General features: G+C 45.3%; 1 protein-coding gene across 10 annotated transcripts in view; it reads right to left on the minus strand.

The window, feature by feature from the left end:
* Positions 1-250: 250 nt before the first annotated feature.
* The window catches only part of SLC39A7 (solute carrier family 39 member 7), an 82235-nt gene continuing 61924 nt past the window's right edge, over positions 251-20561 (minus strand). For 8 of the 10 annotated variants that reach the window (XM_056540381.1, XM_056540379.1, XM_056540376.1 and 5 more), the window contains 8 exons: positions 18988-19041; positions 11795-12228; positions 9767-9935; positions 9531-9587; positions 8814-8942; positions 7037-7159; positions 6753-6949; positions 251-1298 (listed from right to left, as the gene is read on the minus strand). In XM_056540381.1, the coding sequence (XP_056396356.1) occupies positions 1047-1298; positions 6753-6949; positions 7037-7159; positions 8814-8942; positions 9531-9587; positions 9767-9935; positions 11795-12228; positions 18988-19041 (1415 nt within the window). In that variant the 3' untranslated portion in view covers positions 251-1046. Of the gene's footprint in view, positions 1299-6752; positions 6950-7036; positions 7160-8813; positions 8943-9530; positions 9588-9766; positions 9936-11794; positions 12229-14535; positions 14689-18987; positions 19042-20561 lie in introns of those variants that run through there. The other 2 variants (XM_056540384.1, XM_056540385.1) reach the window with 2 other exon arrangements.

Genomic DNA, 20561 nt, shown 5'->3' on the forward strand with positions numbered 1-20561 from the left:
TGGGCGCAGTGCTTACACAAGACCTTGCACTGTCTGGGGGCAGCATTTACATTAGACCTTGCACTGTGAGGTGTTTTCAGCCCCAGACCATCTCAGGCTGGAGTTGGCCGGGCCGCCATTGTTTTGTTTCATGGGCAAACTCCCTTAAAACTGATGCTTTCATTTCCCATGTAATGTAGACTCTGTAGCAATCGCACAATTGTGCCACTAGATGTCGCTCATTCAGATTTCACCCAGAAATAGATCAGACTCAGATTTTCAGTTTTTTATTTTCATTACTTAAAAAAATAATATGGAGACAAAATCTCCCAGGACCCTAAATTCAAGCTCCCGACAGCCCAGAGAAAGCACTTGGATACAAAGTCAGAGCAGGCAGGGGTGCAGAGCTGCAGCCATTCAGCCTGGACACTAGATGGCGCTGCCCCTTACATGATGTCAAGATTAAAAAAGACCGTATGTCCTCACACAGTAATAGACTATCGGGCAGTGTAACATTGCGATGGCGTTGGACTCAAGTTTAATGCAATTTCATAATACAACCCCCCCCCCCCATATAATCCCTAATTCTCTACGGAACAGTACGAATGTCCCATCACCTCGTCTCTTCTAATCCCTCATAGTGGACACTGGGGGCGCTGTTGTCCTAGATACACAAGTTCTCCCTTAAATATGGAATTACAAGGCAGACCAGATGGACCGACGGTATTCTAGACTCCTTTAAGGAGCAGACAGGGATTCTGACCTATTGTCCTAAACATTCTAAGGATATAAATAACGCACAAAACTGAGCCAATAGCGAAGACACCAGGAAGCATCAGTGTCGAGAGGGGGAGGGGAGATGTTCATGATTACAATTCAGTTTGGTCCAAAAATTAAAAAAAAGACCAACATAAAAATTATAATGAAGTGGACCACAATATCTAATTGTAGTGTCCAGGGTGAGAGAAGGCTCCATAGTCACATGACATCTGCCACCGTACAGACAGGACGCACTAGGCCACCCTTCCAGAAGACTTGTATCTTAGCTTCATGACGTAACAGATGATCTATTCAAAATGTGCAATCAGAACCATCATGGCAACTCCTAGGAGCAGGCCGAAGGTCTCCATGATGGACTGCCTGGGGCGGGAATCCTTCAGGAGCTCGGGGATGACGGAGACGGTTGCAATGTAGATGAAGCCACCGGCAGTGAATGGGAGGATCCACAAGGTGGCAGCCTCCCCGATGCCCTCTGCCAGGAGAGAACAGGCAGTGCCCGCCAGAGCGCCAAGAGCTGTACTGAGCTGTAACATCATCGCCTGGAACATAGAAGGAACGTCAGCGAGATCTCACCTTGTCTACAGCTATATAGATGACATCTTCCCATATTACAGAGGAGGATTTCATTGTCTCCATGACCGCTGGTCACCCTAGTGCACCACAAACCATTTAAAGGGGTACTCCGCTGCTCAGCGTTCAGAACAAACTGTTCCGAATGCTGGAGCTTGTGACGTCATAGCCTCGCCCCCTCAATGCAAGTCTTTGGGAGGGGGCGTGACTCTACGTTTTTTTATTTTTTTTATTTTATTTTTTAAAAGGCCCATTTATGGCCAGCAGTCTACAGAAAGGCAGATGGGAAGACATCAATTCTCCTAGATGCACTGTTTGGCTATGTTCACACAGCGGACATTAAAAGGGGTTATCCAGGAAAAAAAAAAAAAAACAATCTAATCTAATATCTAATCTAATATAATATCTAATCTCTAATCTAATCTTATCTATCTATCTCTATATTTCAACTGGCTCCAGAAAGTTAAACAGATTTGTAAATTACTTCTATTAAAAAATCTTAATCCTTCCAATAGTTATTAGCTTCTGAAGTTGAGTTGTTGTTTTCTGTCTAACTGCTCTCTGATGACTCACGTCCCGGGAGCTGTGCAGCTCCTATGGATATTTTCCCATCATGCACAGCTCCCGGGACGTGACATCATCACTGAGCAGTTAGACAGAAAACTTGAGAAGCTAATAACTATTGGAAGGATTAAGATTTTTTAATAGAAGTCATTTACAAATCTGTTTAACTTTCTGGAGCCAGTTGATATATATATATATATATATATATATATATATATATATATATATATATATATATATATATATATATATATATATATATATATATATATATATATATATATATATATATATATATATATATATATATATATATATATATATATATATATATATATATATATATATATATATATATATATATATATATATATATATATATATATATATATATATATATATATATATATATATATATATATATATATATATATATATATATATATATATATATATATATATATATATATATATATATATATATATATATATATATATATATATATATATATATATATATATATATATATATATATATATATATATATATATATATATATATATATATATATATATATATATATATATATATATATATATATATATATATATATATATATATATATATATTAAAAAAAAAGGTTTTACCTGGAATACCCCTTTAAGGTTGTTCTTTTCTGTCTAAGTGCTCTCTGATGACACGTGTCTCGGGAACCGCCCAGTTTAGAAGAGGTTTGCTATGGAGCTTTGCTTCTAAACTGGGCAGTTCCCGAGACAGGTGTCATCAGAGAGCACTTAGACAGAAAAGAACAACTCAACTTCAGAAGCTCATAAGTACTGAAAGGATTAAGATTTTTTAATAGAAGTAATTTACAAATCTGTTTAACTTTCTGGAGCCAGTTGATATTTAAAAAAATAAAATAAATAATAATAATAATTTTTTTCCTGGATAACCTCTTTAACCCCTTAAGGACCAGGCCATTTTACACCTTAAGGACCGGAGCGTTTTTTGCAATTCTGACCACTGTCACTTTAAACATTAATAACTCTGGAATGCTTTTAGTTATCATTCTGATTCCGAGATTGTTTTTTCGTGACATATTCTACTTTAACTTAGTGGTAAAATTTTATGGTAACTTGCATCCTTTCTTGGTGAAAAATCCCAAAATTTGATGAAAAAAATGAAAATTTAGCATTTTTCTAACTTTGAAGCTCTCTGCTTGTAAGGAAATGGATATTCCAAATAAAATTTTTTTGGGTTCACATATACAATATGTCTACTTTATGTCTGCATCATAAAATTGACGAGTTTTTACTTTTGGAAGACACCAGAGGGCTTCAAAGTTCAGCAGCAATTTTCCGATTTTTCACAAAATTTTCAAACTCGCTATTTTTCAGGGACCAGTTCAGGTTTGAAGTGGATTTGAGGGGTCTTTATATTAGAAATACCCCATAAAAGACACCATTATAAAAACTACACCCCCCAAAGTATTCAAAATGACATTCAATAAGTGTTTTAACCCTTTAGGTGTTTCACAGGAATAGCAGCAAAGTGAAGGAGAAAATTCAAAATCTTCATTTTTTACACTCATGTTCTTGTAGACCCAATTTTTGAATTTTTGCAAGGGGTAAAAAGGAGAAAAATTTTACTTTTATTTGAAACCCAATTTCTCTCGAGTAAGCACATACCTCATATGTCTATGTTAATTGTTCGGCAGGCGCAGTAGAGGGCTCAGAAGGGAAGGAGCGACAAATGGTTTTTGGGGGGCATGCCGCATTTAGGAAGCCCCTATGGTGCCAGGACAGCAAAAAAAAAAAACACATGGCATACCATTTTGGAAACTAGACCCCTCAGGGAACGTAACAAGGGGTAAAGTGAACCTTAATATCCTACAGGTGATTCACGACTTTTGCATATGTAAAAAAAAAATACATATTTTTTACCTAAAATGCTTGGTTTCCCAAAAATTTTACATTTTTAAAAAGGGTAATAGCAGAAAATACCCCCCAAAATTTGAAGCCCAATTTCTCCCGATACAGAAAACACCTCGCATGGGGGTGAAAAGTGCTCTGCTGGCGCACTACAGGTCTCAGAAGAGAAGGAGTCACATTTGGCTTTTTTGAAGGAAATTTTGCTCTGGGGGCATGCCGCATTTAGGAAGCCCCTATGGTGCCAGGACAGCAAAAAAAAACACATGGCATACCATTTTGGAAACTAGACCCCTCGGGGAACGTAACAAGGGGTAGTTTGAACCTTAATACCCTACAGGTGTTTCACGACTTTTGCATATGTAAAAAAATATATATATTTTTTACCTAAAATGCTTGTTTTCCCAAAAATTTTACATTTTTAAAAAGGGTAATAGCAGAAAATACCCCCCAAAATTTGTTAGGCAATTTCTCCCGAGTACGGCGATACCCCATATGTGACCCTAAACTGTTGCCTTGAAATACGACAGGGCTCCAAAGTGAGAGCGCCATGCGCATTTGAGGCCAAAATTAGGGATTGCATAGGGGTGGACATAGGGGTATTCTACGCCAGTGATTCCCAAACAGGGTGCCTCCAGCTGTTGTAAAACTCCCAGCATGCCTAGACAGTCAACGGCTATCTGGCAATACTGGGAGTAGTTGTTTTGCAACAGCTGGAGGCTCCGTTTTGGAAACAGTGGCGTACCAGACGTTTTTCATTTTTATTGGGGAGGGGAGGGGGGCTGTGTAGGGGTATGTGTATACGTAGTGTTTTTTACTTTTTATTTTATTGTGTGTTAGTGTAGTGTAGTGTTTTTAGGGTACAGTCGCACGGGTGGGGGGGGTTCACAGTAGTTTCTCGCTGGCAGTTTGAGCTGCGGCAGAAATTTTGCCGCACCTCAAACTTGCAGCCCGATACTTACTGTAATCCTCCGCCCATGTGAGTGTACCCTGTACGTTCACATTGGGGGGGGGGACGGACATCCAGCTGTTGCAAAACTACAACTCCCAGCATGTACGGTCTATCAGTGCATGCTGGGAGTTGTAGTTTTGCAACAGCTGGAGGCACACTGGTTGTGAAACACCGAGTTTGGTAACAAACTGAGTGTTTTGCAACCAGTGTGCCTTCAGCTGTTGCAAAAGCTACAACCCCCAGCATGTACGGACAGCGGAAGGGCATGCTGGGTCTTGTAGTTATGCAACAGCTGGAGGCATACTACTTTGGCTGGGGATGCTGGGGATTGTAGTTATGCAACAGCTGGAGACACACTGGTTTGCTACTTAACGCCGTGTGCCTTCAGCTGTTGCAAAACTACAACTCTCAGCAGTCACCGACAGCCAACGGGCATGCTGGGAGTTGTAGTTATGCAACCACCAGATGCACCACTACAACTCCCAGCATGCACTTTAGCTGTTTGTGAAAGCTGGGAGTTGTAGTTACACAACAGCTGAAGGTACACTTTTCCATAGAAAGAATGCGCCTCCAGCTGTTGCAAAACTACAAGTCCCAGCATGCCCATAAGGGAATGCTGGGAGTTGTGGTGGTCTGCCTCCTGCTGTTGCATAACTACAGCTCCCAGCATGCCCTTTTTGCATGCTGGGAGCTGTTGCTAAGAAACAGCAGGAGGCTGTCACTCACCTCCAACGATCCAGCCGCATGAGGTCAGTCCCTCGTCGTCGTCGCCGCCGTCGCTCCTGGGGCCCCGATCCCAACATTGAAGCCGGGGATCGGGGTCCCCAGCACCTGGGGTGCACGTCCCGCACCCGCTCACGTCCTCCGGAAGAGGGGCGGAGCGGGTTGCGGGAGTGACACCCGCAGCAGGCGCCCTGATTGCTCGGCCGGTAATCCGGACGACGAATCAGGGCGATCGTGAGGTGGCACCAGTGCCACCTCACCCCTGCAGGCTCTGGCTGTTCGGGGCCGTCTCCGACGGCCCCGAACAGCCTGTAATTCCGGGTCACCGGAGACCCGATTGACCCGGAATCTGCTGCAGATCGCTGGACTGAATTGTCCAGCGATCTGCGGCCATCGCCGACATGGGGGGGCATAATGACCCCCCTGGGCGATATGCCCCGATGCCTGCTGAACGATTTCAGCAGGCATCGGGCACCGGCTCCCCTCCGGCTAGCGGCGGGGGGCCGGGATTTGACAGGACGTACTCAAACGTCCTGAGTCCTTAAGGACTCGGAAAAGGGGCCGTTTGAGTACGTCCTGCGTCCTTAAGGGGTTAAGCAAATTTGCACGTTGACTCGGCGCCAGGACCACTTAGAAATTCACCGTCTCCATGGAGACGGCAATGCATTTCTAAGCAGATTCCGCCTAAAGGAAGATCATGTTAATTCTTTTGCATGGAGTGTGGAATTTCCATGGCAGAAACATCTGGTCCTTTGGATAGGGGATTACATGTCTAGGGGCGGTACACTCGGTACTTTGGTACACTCGGCTAGGAATTACAGGGACACTGGACATGCTCGTATAATTTTATTTTGTGGGCAGAATTAACAGGAGAATCTTTTAGGTTGGCACCGTGTGGTACTATTACTACCAGGGGCACTAAATGCACTGAACCAATAAACGATGGGGGGGGGGCAGCGAATGTGGAAATAATTCTGTCACGAAAACTGTAGGAGACATGGGGTATGGCACTATAATTTTTTGGCCACTATCTGTACGACACCTAATCGTTGCACTTTCTATAGCAGTGTTTCCCAACCAGTGTCTCTTCTGCTGTTGCAAAACTACAACTCCCAGAATGCCCGGACAGCCAACGGCTGTCCGGGCATGCTGGGAGTTGTAGTTTTGCAACAGCTGGAGGAACATTGGTTGGGAAACACTGTTTTATAGTAATATCAATCCTAGGACAGAGGTTTATATACGTAAGGTTACCCACCTTTTTCTTGGTGCAGCCGCTTTGCACCAGAATAGCGAAGTCTCCGATCTCGTGGGGCACCTCATGGAGCAGGATGGTGATCGTGGTGACGATTCCGACGTTGCTGCTCACCAAGAAAGAGGCTCCGATGGCCAAACCGTCTGTGAAGTTGTGTGTGAAGTCAGCGGCGAGGTTCAGGTACCCGGAAACTGTCATGTCTGCAGGAGGAAGGAGGGGTGAAAAATAGTTTAAGAGATGAATGACAAGTAAAAGGAAATCCTAAATCCGCCATACTGTGCCACCACCTGTGCGATGCTTCTCTTTTCCCGACTTGCCGCTCTTGGCATTGGTCTCCTTGTTCCTCTGTCTTACTCCTTCTTTGCCGTCTTGTTTGTCATCCTTTTCCTTTACTGAGCTTTGTTTGGACTCTACAATGAACAGTACAAAGAAAAACATTATAATCCAGACACACAGGGGATTAATAGCGTTGGTTTGCATATTTTCATCTAGTCTGATTTCCAACTGAGAAATACCAGTTTAAGTGCATGGTCATACAGGGTGCATCCTCCGCGTGAAACAGCAGTCACAGAGGAACTGCAGAGTAAGCTCCAAGCTGCCGTAGAAATCCGCCACTACAAGCGGACACACAGAGCTGCCCGGGCACAGCTGGGAGCTCGCTATGTAGTCCCTCTGTGACTGGTATTGACGCATCCGCAACGCAAAATATGCTGCGGATGTGCCACGTGTGACCCTGCCCTAAATCATAATTGTGTCGCACGTCCAAGATTTTTTGGGTGCACAGTGCCCGAATTTCTCACATACATCTAAAGATTTATCGTTATCTCAAAACTTGGACTTAGGGAGGGAGGAAACAGAGGGTCGCGTGACTGTCAGGAACACCCCAACTTTTTTTTTATTTTATTTTTTTACGATTTTTTTAGAGACACTGGATTTAAGCCGGAGGGTGAACCTAGGTGCGCATCGTGTCTGCACCAACCTAGTTATGGCACCCATCTACAGGCACAGCCATCATGACACCAGGGAGCACCATGGGAGTCATAGGAAAAGTAAAAAAAATAAAATAAAAATAGAATGTGGGCATTAAGGGCCACAATTTATGTAGGGCAAAGAATAAAATATAAATCAATACATTAATAAATGAACGAATGAATAAATAAAATAAAATTAGATAAAATTCCATTAAACAGACAAAAAAAAATTCTAAAAAAAATAAAAAATTATATTTTATAGAAAAATATTCAAAAAACAACCCACAAACAAAAAGGCTAAATCTGATTTTGTAAACCTAATAGAGGCCAAAATGTTGTCTGGTATGTTTGCTTCATTCTGATTTTCTGGAACTCTTGGCTGGATTTCGCATCACGTTCTTGCCATACTGTTTTCAATCAGTTTTTCTAAAGAAAACCGTATGGCAAAAAAACGGATGGAACAGTATGGGAAAAAGTAAACCGTATGCGTTTTTAAAAGTGCATACAGTTCCATCCATTTTTATAAAAAAAAAACAAAAAAACACCCATACGTTTTTGAAAATTCTGTCCATTTTTAATGGGAGGGGTGTTGGGTGGGGACTTTAGGATGCAAATGCGCATGTGCAAAGTCAACCACGGTTTTGACTCTGGTTTAAAAACCGTACTGCAACCGCATACTTTTTTATTTTTTTTAACATGGATGTATACAGTTCCATACGGGAAACCGTATACGGTTTTTACTTTGCACATGCGCATTTGCATCCTAAAGTCCCCACCCAACACCCCTCCCATTAAAAATGGACAAAATTATCAAAAACGTATGGGTGTTTTTTTTTTTATAAAAACGGAAAGAACTGTAAGCATCTTTTAAAAACAGTATGCAGTTTAAATACGCATACGGTTTACTTTTCCCCATACTGTTCCATCCGTTTTTTTGCCATACGGTTTTCTTTAGAAAAGCGGATTGAAAACAGTATGGCAAAAACATGATGTGAACACAGCCTTATGGTGTAGAGCATTTGCGTTATATATTTCCCAATAATAAATCCAGTCCTTCCACAGGAGTGAGCTGACTGATAGAAAGGAGACATACCGTGGTCGTGGCTGTGTCCGTGGCCGGCCTCCCCCTTCAGGTGTCGCACAAACTTTTCAACCACAAGGAAAGCGATGATTCCTGCCAGAACCCACAATCCCACACACATCATGTGAGTATGGCTGTGATCTGGGGAGAAAAAAAAAACCAAAATAAAACAAAACTACATAGACGTCAAATTGAAGAAACCACAAAGTTAGTGCACTGACTTCCCGGCTGCTGGGAGTTGTCTGGCAGGGTTGTCCTAACAACACTGCAACTTAAAAGGGGTACTCCGCTGCTCAGCGTTTGGAACAAACTGTTCCGAACGCTGGAATCGGGAGCTCGTGACGTCATAGCCCCGCCCCCTCATGACGTCATGTCCGGCCCCCTCAATGCAAGTCTATGGGAGGGGACGTGGCATGCATCACGCCCCCCCATAGACCTGCATTGAGGAGGCGGGTCATGAGAGCATGAGGGGGCGGGGCTATGACATCCCGAGCTCCCGCTTTCAGCATTCGGAACAGTTTGTTCCAAGCGCTGAGCAGCGGAGTACCCCTTTAAGTCTCATAGTGTGAATTTTCAGTGTTTCCTAACTAGTGTGCCTCCAGCTGTTGCAAAACTACAACTCCCAGCCGAAGGCAGTCGGGGCATGCAGGGAGTTGTAGTTTTGCAACAGCTGGAGGCACACTGATTGGGGAACCCTGCTCTTTATTAAAAATAATAATATGCTCTTACCGTGAGAGTGTCCATGTCCGTGAGCGTCCCCTTCAGGTTGGTGGTGAGAGTGCGGCTCTACAGGAAGAGACAACGTTGGTTTATAACATTACGGCCCGAGACGTGGGCTTCTCCAGCTGCGGTCAAACTACAACTCCCAGCATGCAGCTCTCGGTTAGAAGTTTCAGCGCAGCAGAAGAACCACCAACGTATCACAATTCAATGCAATGAGGAGACGCGGACTGAGGGCTTCATACCAAGTGCATGGGGGATGAGATGTAGAAAGGCGTCTCCCAGGAGCCCCCCGGAGGCGAAGCTCAGCAGCAGCTTCAGCAGGGATTGGTGCTGGCTGCTGTTGGACTGCACCGGGATCAGGAAAAGGATGAAGAAAGGAGCGGCAGAGATCAGCAGCGTGGCGCTTATTGCCTGCAAGAAAGGGAGAGAACGTTAGAGGAGGCGACCATCAAGATGTGAGAAGAGGCCAGATGTGTGAGACATCAAATACAACCGCACTGCGGGGAACAAACAACATCCATGGGAAAGAGGACATATGTGAGAGACATCAAAACCACATGTACAGCTCACTCCACCAGCAGAATAGTGAGTGCAGCTCTGGGGTATAATACAGGATATAATTCAGGATCAGTACAGGATAAGTAATGTAATGTATGTACACAGTGACCCCACCAGCAGAATAGTGAGTGCAGCTCTGGGGTATAATACAGGATATAACTCAGGATCAGTACAGGATAAGTAATGTATGTACACAGTGACTCCACCAGCAGAATAGTGAGTACAGCTCTGGGGTATAATACAGGATATAACTCAGGATCAGTACAGGATAAGTAATGTAATGTATGTACACAGTGACCCCACCAGCAGAATAGTGAGTACAGCTCTGGAGTATAATACAGGATATAACTCAGGATCAGTACAGGATAAGTAATGTAATGTATGTACACAGTGACCTCACCAGCAGAATAGTGAGTGCAGCTCTGGAGTATAATACAGGATATAACTCAGGATCAGTACAGGATAAGTAATGTAATGTATGTACACAGTGACCTCACCAGCAGAATAGTGAGTACAGCTCTGGAGTATAATACAGGATATAAATCACGATCAGTACAGGATAAGTAATGTATGATAAACCTGTAAGGTGTCTTGTCTGTAGAGATGAGTGAACTTACAGTAAATTCGATTCATCACGAACTTCTCGGCTCGGCAGTTGATGACTTTTCCTGCATAAATTAGTTCAGCTTTCCGGTGCTCCGGTGGGCTGGAAAAGGTGGATACAGTCCTAGGAAAGAGTCTCCTAGGACTGTATCCACCTTTTCCAGCCCACGGGAGCACCTGAAAGCTGAACTAATTTATGCAGGAAAAGTCATCAACTGCCGAGCCGAGAAGTTCGTGACGAATCGAATTTACTGTAAGTTTGCTCATCTCTACTTGTCTGTATAGGAGAGCGCGCTTTGTGTATGATCATCACTGAACCATTATACAAGGTGACAGGTGAGGCGGTGGAGCGGTCAGATCTGGTTGTCTGTAGGGATTGAGCGTAATTGTTTTTTGGCGATAAATAAGACATTTCAGGCGCTGCCATCTACATGAAGAGACACCGTTCAGTTCTATTTTATTAAAGCTTAATAAATGTTTAATGAAAAGTCCTGACACTAATATACTTTTCAATTGATTATGATCACTATCTCTGCTTGCTGTCAGTGAACTGACGCAATGTTAATGTATAATATCCAAAAATCCATACAAACTTCTAACAGCTGGGGGTTTGTTGTATACAGATGAGCACAAGGCAGACTTCTCCCTACAGTAGTCTAGACTAAATACAATAGTGACGAACCCTCAGCTGTAAGAAATATTAGGTTTGCTTCGATTGTTTGGCCTCTGGATGTAGACTCCAGTATATATCACTATCCATACACCAGTATATAATCCAGTGCTTCCCAACCAGTGTGCCTCCAGCTGTTGCAAAACTACAACACCATGCAAGAATAAATTTCCACAAAATTTGGTGCCGAAACCTAGGACACAGACAGGAGAGCAGAGGGTATTGACAAGCAATATATTGCCCTCATTACCATCTATTGTCGATTTTTCAAACCAGGGTTCCTCCAGCTGTTGCAAAACTACAACTCCCAGCATGCCCGGACAGCCTTCGGCTGTCCGGGCATGCTGGGAGTTGTAGTTTTGCAACAGCTGGAGGCAACCTGGTTGAGAAACACCAATATAATCTGTGAGTACACAACATGTAGTCATCTTCTACTTACATATGTCCATAGTGTAACGGGGTCCATCTTCTCCCTGGAATCATAAGGAGGGGGCGGTAGCGAGTCCTTCACAGCTTCTCTCTTGACACGTTCCTCCTCGGCCCCCTGAGGTGGTGCATCCCCCATAGTCCAGCGGTTCTTAAATTCTTGAAAATCATCGTGACCGTGTTCATGACCATGGTGGAGATCTTCGTGGCTGTGTCCATGGTGACCTTCGTGGCTGTGTCCATGGTGGCCGTTTCCATGGTGACCTTCGTGGCTGTGTCCATGGTGACCTTCGTGGCTGTGTCCGTGGTGACCTTCGTGGCTGTGTCCGTGGTGACCATGGCTGTGCCCGTGTCCATGGTGTGAATTCTGAGCAAACACTGCACTGATGAGGACAGTGATGAGGAGAAGAGCCGCACATCTCCTCAGCCAACGAGTCTCCATCTTATCTGAGACAAAACATTCACCATGAGAGAGATCACTAGTGACACCAGTAGTGTCCGATTACATCTTATTCTTCATCCCTCCTCACTATTACACCCGCAGCCTCCGTCCTCCCCTCCTCACTATTACACCCGCAGCCTCCGTCCTCCCCTCCTCACTATTACACCCGCAGCCTCCGTCCTCCCCTCCTCACTATTACACCCGCAGCCTCCGTCCTCCCCTCCTCACTATTACACCCGCAGCCTCCGTCCTCCCCTCCTCACTATTACACCCGCAGCCTCCGTCCTCCCCTCCTCACTATTACACCCGCAGCCTCCGTCCTCCCCTCCTCACTATTACACCCGCAGCCTCCGTCCTCCCCTCCTCACTATTACACCCGCAGCCTCCGTCCTCCCCTCCTCACTATTACACCCGCAGCCTCCGTCCTCCCCTCCTCACTATTACACCCGCAGCCTCCGTCCTCCCCTCCTCACTATTACACCCGCAGCCTCCGTCCTCCCCTCCTCACTATTACACCCGCAGCCTCCGTCCTCCCCTCCTCACTATTACACCCGCAGCCTCCGTCCTCCCCTCCTCACTATTACACCCGCAGCCTCCGTCCTCCCCTCCTCACTATTACACCCGCAGCCTCCGTCCTCCCCTCCTCACTATTACACCCGCAGCCTCCGTCCTCCCCTCCTCACTATTACACCCGCAGCCTCCGTCCTCCCCTCCTCACTATTACACCCGCAGCCTCCGTCCTCCCCTCCTCACTATTAACACCCGCAGCCTCCGTCCTCTCCTCCTCACTATTACACCCGCAGCCTCCGTCCTCCCCTCCTCACTATTACACCCGCAGCCTCCGTCCTCTCCTCCTCACTATTACACCCGCAGCCTCCGTCCTCCCCTCCTCACTATTACATCCGCAGCCTCCGTCCTCCCCTCCTCACTATTACACCCGCAGCCTCCGTCCTCCCCTCCTCACTATTAACACCCGCAGCCTCCGTCCTCCCCTCCTCACTATTACACCCGCAGCCTCCGTCCTCCCCTCCCCACTATTACACCCGCAGCCTCCGTCCTCCCCTCCCCACTATTACACCCGCAGCCTCCGTCCTCTCCTCCTCACTATTACATCCGCAGCCTCCGTCCTCCCCTCCCCACTATTACACCCGCAGCCTCCGTCCTCCCCTCCTCACTATTACACCCGTAGCCTCCGTCCTCCCCTCCTCACTATTACACCCGCAGCCTCCGTCCTCCCCTCCTCACTATTACACCCGCAGCCTCCGTCCTCCCCTCCTCACTATTACACCCGCAGCCTCCGTCCTCCCCTCCTCACTATTACACCCGTAGCCTCCGTCCTCTCCTCCTCACTATTACACCCGCAGCCTCCGTCCTCCCCTCCTCACTATTACACCCGCAGCCTCCGTCCTCCCCTCCTCACTATTACACCCGCAGCCTCCGTCCTCCCCTCCTCACTATTAAACCCGCAGCCTCCGTCCTCCCCTCCTCACTATTACACCCGCAGCCTCCGTCCTCCCCTCCTCACTATTACACCCGCAGCCTCCGTCCTCCCCTCCTCACTATTAGACCCGCAGCCTCCGTCCTCCCCTCCTCACTATTACGCCCGCAGCCTCCGTCCTCCCCTCCTCACTATTACACCCGCAGCCTCCGTCCTCCCCTCCTCACTATTACACCCGCAGCCTCCGTCCTCCCCTCCTCACTATTACACCCGCAGCCTCCGTCCTCCCCTCCTCACTATTAAACCCGCAGCCTCCGTCCTCCCCTCCTCACTATTACACCCGCAGCCTCCGTCCTCCCCTCCTCACTATTACACCCGCAGCCTCCGTCCTCCCCTCCTCACTATTACACCCGCAGCCTCCGTCCTCCCCTCCTCACTATTACACCCGCAGCCTCCGTCCTCCCCTCCTCACTATTAGACCCGCAGCCTCCGTCCTCTCCTCCTCACTATTACACCCGCAGCCTCCGTCCTCCCCTCCTCACTATTAGACCCGCAGCCTCCGTCCTCCCCTCCTCACTATTACACCCGTAGCCTCCGTCCTCCCCTCCTCACTATTACACCCGTAGCCTCCGTCCTCCCCTCCTCACTATTACACCCGCAGCCTCCGTCCTCCCCTCCTCACTATTACACCCGCAGCCTCCGTCCTCCCCTCCTCACTATTACACCCGCAGCCTCCGTCCTCCCCTCCTCACTATTAGACCCGCAGCCTCCGTCCTCCCCTCCTCACTATTAGACCCGCAGCCTCCGTCCTCCCCACTACTACACCCGGAGCCTCCGTCCCCCTCACTATGAGACCCGCAGCCTCCATCCTCACCTCCGGCCGTCGCTCTGTGTGGACCCGGCACGGCTCAGACGTGGCACAATACAATCCGGGTTCAAATCTCGCGAGAAAAAGTAAGGGCGGAAGCAAAGAAGAAGACAGAACAAAGCAGCAGCTGCCAGTACGTACGGGACGCGGGATGGGACAAATTAGTGCGGATGTCGTTTCCTGCAGACAGGTTACAGATGGGTTCAAATCTATTTTAAAATCAACTTTTATTACAGACAGCTTCTGCTGGGACATATAGTTCTCTGTGCTCTGGAAGTTATTGCTGCAGTTATACATGGAGTTCAATGAAACTAATACTTCATGTAAAAATATATTTTTTATTTATTTTAATTTTTTATTATTTTAGGAAAAAATCTTATTTAAATTCACTCCTGTCAAGTGGTGATCCCCAACTTGTGACTCTAAAGCGGTTACAAAACTACTACTCCCAGCATGCCCTGACAGCCTTTGGCTGTCAGGGCATGCTGGGAGTAGTAGTTTTGCAACAGCTGGAGGCCCACAGGTTGAACAGGGTAGCACTTTATGGCCCAGACCACCATAATGACTTCTTCCCATCATGGTTTGTCTCTGCAGAGTTTGGCGCACCTTTTCACAGTACCATCTTGCTACTGTTTCCTTATAAGGTTATATCTTAAAAACACAGTTCCCATATACATTTTCAATTTGAAAACCGTACGGAACCGTATTGAAAACCGTACGCATTGACTCTCCATTGAAAACCGTATTCAAAACGATGCATCAGGTTGTGTCCTTTTTGCATCCTTTTTTTTTTTTTTTTTAAACTTTATTTAATTTTTCATACATACATACAGCGAAAAACAAAATACCATATACTTTGCTCCTGCCCAGGAGCTTATCTTCATTTCATCAATATAATCATAATACAGTGATCCCTCAACTTACAATGGCCTCAACATACTATAGTTTCAACATACAATGGTCTTTTCTGGACCATTGTAACTTGAAACCAGACTCAACATACAATGCTAAGGAATCTGCAAAACATGTCAATGGCTGGAAGAACCGACCAATCAGAATGGGCATTCACTGGTAAAACCCCTGTATTCCTAAAGTGCATGCACTGACTGGTGTCTAGTAGCGCCCCCTACAGTACCGGGTAGTATTACATGTTCTGTACTACTTTTAATCTATGCCATGGTTAGCTGCTCCTTTGGACACCAAGTAAGAGCGGCTCCATTTTACTTTTTTTTAGGGCATTATGTGTACTGTAGAGGACCCTGAAGAAGCTCCTGTCCTCTACATAGACCAGTGTTTCCCAACGAGGGTTCCTCCAGCTGTTGCAAAACTACAACTCCCAGCATGCCCGGACAGCCTTTGGCTGTCCGGGCATGCTGGGAGTTGTAGTTTTGCAACAGCTGGAGGCACCCTCATTGGAAAACACTGAAATAGATAATGATTTACAGCTCCCAGCAGATTTTTATTACTTTTATATGTAAGGATTTGCTTTATCTATATTAGTTATCTACTTATTTTTCTTTAATCCTCACTTTTTCCTATTTTTGGATGACATTTTGGTGGCTTCAGAACCAATTACCAGGTTTCCATAGAGTTATGGTCTCAACATACAATGGTTTCAACATACAATGGCCGTCCTGGAACCGATTAATATTGTAACTTGAGGGACCACTGTAGTTATAATAATCACAATAACCGAATCTGCAAACACTCCCCATCAAATACCCATTTCTATACAAAGACTCACAAACACACACCAACACATAAGCGCAGACCCATCATCTACCGAGATTCTTCAAAACCATAATTACTCATAACTCATAATTAGTACATTATTACTCATAACTCATAATTAGTACATACTCGACACCAAAATGTATCCAAAATCAATTATATTCATCTATTCCAGTACCCCATTTTTCAAATTGCTTCTCTCGTACCCCTAATCGTCTGCTTATATGTCGCTCCATCATGAGGTTATGGTGTACAATAATTTTTATGACTGATAAATCGGGCACCTCAGAAGATTTCCACCTCTGAGCAATGGAGATTCTAGCTACTGTTAAAACTTGATATATAATGGTGAGATGCGATATCGGTATTTCATCCAAATTTAAGAAAAGGAAATCCACTTCTGGCCCCCAACTCATAGGACAGGGGACCAGGTACTCCAAAAAAGCCCTGACATTAGACCAAAAAGGGCGGATAAATTCACATTCCCACCAAATATGGAGTAATGTGCCAGCTGCCTTACTACACCTCCAACATTGTCTTGGGGCTAATGGATACATGTTTGCAAGCTTGTCAGGTGTGTAATACCACCTGTAAAGTAATTTACGAGAAGGTGCATAAGAAGAAGAATGAAAGGTCGGCACTCACCGGATTTCCAATTCGGCAGATTTTATTGCACAATACTCACAGCCATAAGTAGGGGAGACGACGGATGGTGACAAAGGGGGGTACCACAGAGAGGCGACACCAGTGTTTCGCACTTAGTAGTGCTTCAACGGGCCCGTTGAAGCACTACTAAGTGCGAAATACTGGAAATACGGTGAGTGCCGACCTTTCATTCTTCTTCTTATGCACCTATGTCATATCCTACATGAGTCTGAGCACCACTGAATCCTCTCCCCGCAACAGCGACTTAGTGCCCATCAGCTTCCAGGTACAGAAGTAAGCAGTGACTGCCGAACATCTCTCCCATACGTCATTTACGAGAAGATTCAAAATGGTTCACACACCTAGACAGCTTCTTATGGATATCAAAAGTGAACCTCCACTGCTCCTCTGTAAATATTTTCCCCAGATTCTCTTCCCAGCGTGTTTGGAATGGGGAATGTAAGTTTTTTTTTTTTAGTTCTGACCATCTCCCTATAGGCTATAGAAATTCCATTATTAAACCTCTTATCATTAAAAAAAAAACTCTCGTATCTTGTTCTGCTTTCCCTCTGAGGCCACCTAAGAGAGCTCATAAAGTGGCGGATTCTTAAATATTTATAGAATTCCTTATTAGGAAGTAGGTATTTATTCCTTATAACTGAGAATGAAAGCAGCCCTATTTGATCCATAATCTGGGATATATGGGTTATCCCTAGTTTTATCCACGTGGTGAGTTCTAAGTCAGCTACAAAGTCGCTTATTGCGGAAAGAGGAATATCTGATATTTGTAGTGGGCATATTTCTTTAATACATTCCAATTTACTCCAAATTCTTTGGGCTGCTGTAAGTGTGGGATACATAACGGGCACCGAGTAACCTGGATAAAACCGTAAAACCCATAAAATTTTTTGTAAAGATGAAAAACCCAATAGGTTAGATTCTATCTCTGCCCAATGTGGCGGATTCTCCTGCCACCACCATTTTTTCAGCTGATCCAGTATTACTGCATAATAATACAAACGTAAACAAGGCACTCCCATTCCCCCATCTTCCACTGAGTGATATAACAACTGAGCATTCATTCTAGGATGTTTGCCTTTCCACAAAAACTGTAAAATTAATCTTTGTAATTCATTAATGTACCGCATAGATACAACAATTGGCAGATTGCGAAAAAAAATAAATAAAAATTTGGCCAACAAAACCATTTTTATCACCGCTATGCGCCCAGCCCAGGATATAGGTAGTGCCGAAAATCACGAAATATCACTATTTGGGATCTAAGTAGAGAGAAGTTAACTGAAGCCGTTGTAGAAGGGGAGGAAGTTAATACAATACCCAAATAAGAAATCTGATCCTTTGCCCAAACAAATGGATAAGCCTCAGATATAAATCGCTGAACCTCTATAGAGAGAATAAAGGCAAGAAGAGTAGACTTACTGGGGTTTATCTTGTAATAGCTAACCCTACCAAATTCCTCTATAACAGCTAAAACCGGGGGCAGGGATCTCTAAGGGTTTGTTAAACAAATAATGACGAAGTCGGCAAATAACCCTATACGATGATTCTTTAAACCTACTTGAATTCCTGAAATTGCCGGCAACGTCCTTATATGTTGGGCAAAGGGCTCCATAGGTAAAACAAAAAGTAGGGGGGAAAGTGGGCACCCCTTTCGTGTACCATTCCCGAGTGTAAATGGCTTGGAAACTGCTCCCGTACTCAACACTCTCGCAGTAGGATTAGAGTATAGTGCCATAATGGCTTGTTCAAATTTGAATGGAAATCCAAATTTTTGCAAGACCTGACGCAAGTACCCCGAGTGTATCCGATCGAACGCCTTCTCCGCGTCCAATGAAAGGAGTGGAGAAGGCGTCCGATCGGCACACATCTTAGCGATAAGATCAAGAAACCTTCTACTGGCGTCTAATGTCTGACGGCCTTTAACAAAGCCAACTTGGTCCTTAAAAACCAATTCGGATAAAATTTTGTTAAGCCGGGCCGCCAGCACCAAAGCATATAGTTTTATGTCGCTATTAAGTAACGATATGGGTCTAAAATTTGCGGTGTTATCCGTTGATTTACCTGCTTTAGGAATGGTGACCACCAGAGCCTCCAACATCTCGGTAGGGGGGACACCTGTTGAAACAATAGTATTAAAGGACCTAAGTAAATAAGGTGCTAACAGTGGAGGAAACTTTTTATAAAAATCATTTGAAATGCCATCCGGACCAGGAGATTTCGATAATTTAAGAGAACGTATACTTGATATTATTTCATCTATAGTGAAGTCGGATGCCAATTCTTTTAATCTTTCTGGAGGGAGCTGAGGTAAAGAAATACCAGAAAGGAAGGAAGAAATTGTTTCGGGGGTGGGTTGAGATATAGATAAGTCAGTTTTAAGGTTATATACATTTTGATAGTATTCCATTAAACAGTTAACAATGCCCTGGAGATCAGTGATTTTCGATCCGTCTTCTTTAGAGATATAGAGGATTCGAGTTTTTGATTCCCTCTTTTTTAACTGTTTAGCCAGCCTTGAGCTGGCTTTATTCCCCTGCCAGTAACAATCTAGTTTTAGTCAGCGTAGGTTTTTCTCGTAATCTTGTAGAAAAAGTATATGAAGGTCAGATTGTATTTTAATAATTTGTTCTGAAAGTTCTGGGGAATGTTCTACTTGGTTGTCACGATGCCGGCTGGCAGGAGGTGGATCCTCTGTGCCAGAGAGGGATTGGCGTGGACCGTGCTAGTGGACCGGTTCTAAGTCACTACTGGTTTTCACCAGAGCCCGCCGCAAAGCGGGATGGTCTTGCTGCGGCGGTAGTGACCAGGTCGTATCCACTAGCAACGGCTCAACCTCTCTGACTGCTGAAGATAGGCGCGGTACAAGGGAGTAGACAGAAGCAAGGTCGGACGTAGCAGAAGGTCGGGGCAGGCAGCAAGGATCGTAGTCAGGGGCAACGGCAGGAGGTCTGGAACACAGGCTAGGAACACACAAGGAAACGCTTTCACTGGCACAATGGCAACAAGATCCGGCGAGGGAGTGCAGGGGAAGTGAGGTATAAATAGGGAGTGCACAGGTGAACACACTAATTAGAACCACTGCGCCAATCAGCGGCGCAGTGGCCCTTTAAATCGCAGAGACCCGGCGCGCGCGCGCCCTAGGGAGCGGGGCCGCGCGCGCCGGGACAGGACCGACGGAGAGCGAGTCAGGTACGGGGGCCGGGGTGCGCATCACGAGCGGGCGCCACCCGCATCGCGAATCGCATCCCGGCTGGAGGCGGTATCGCAGCGCACCGGGTCAGTGGATCTGACCGGAGCGCTGCAGTAGCGAGAGTGTAGCGAGCGCTCCGGGGAGGAGCGGGGACCCGGAGCGCTCGGTGTAACATTGGTTTTGTCTATGTAAAACAGCAAGTTTCTGTTGCATCTCTAATCTAAGACGCGTTTTCACTTTCTTATCATAAGCCCCCTGACTAAGAAAATGACCTCTAATATTAGCCTTAAACGCACACCACAGTATAGGATCCGATATGTCTCCGGTATCATTCATTTCAAAGTAATTAGATATAGCAGATAGAGTTGCTTCTGAGTATTTAGGATTGCTTAATATAATTGGGTTTAATCTCCATACAGATATCCGATGTCTAGAATATTTTTCT

This window comes from Hyla sarda, chromosome 9 (assembly GCF_029499605.1).
Source record: "Hyla sarda isolate aHylSar1 chromosome 9, aHylSar1.hap1, whole genome shotgun sequence".
Classification (NCBI taxonomy): domain Eukaryota; kingdom Metazoa; phylum Chordata; class Amphibia; order Anura; family Hylidae; genus Hyla; species Hyla sarda.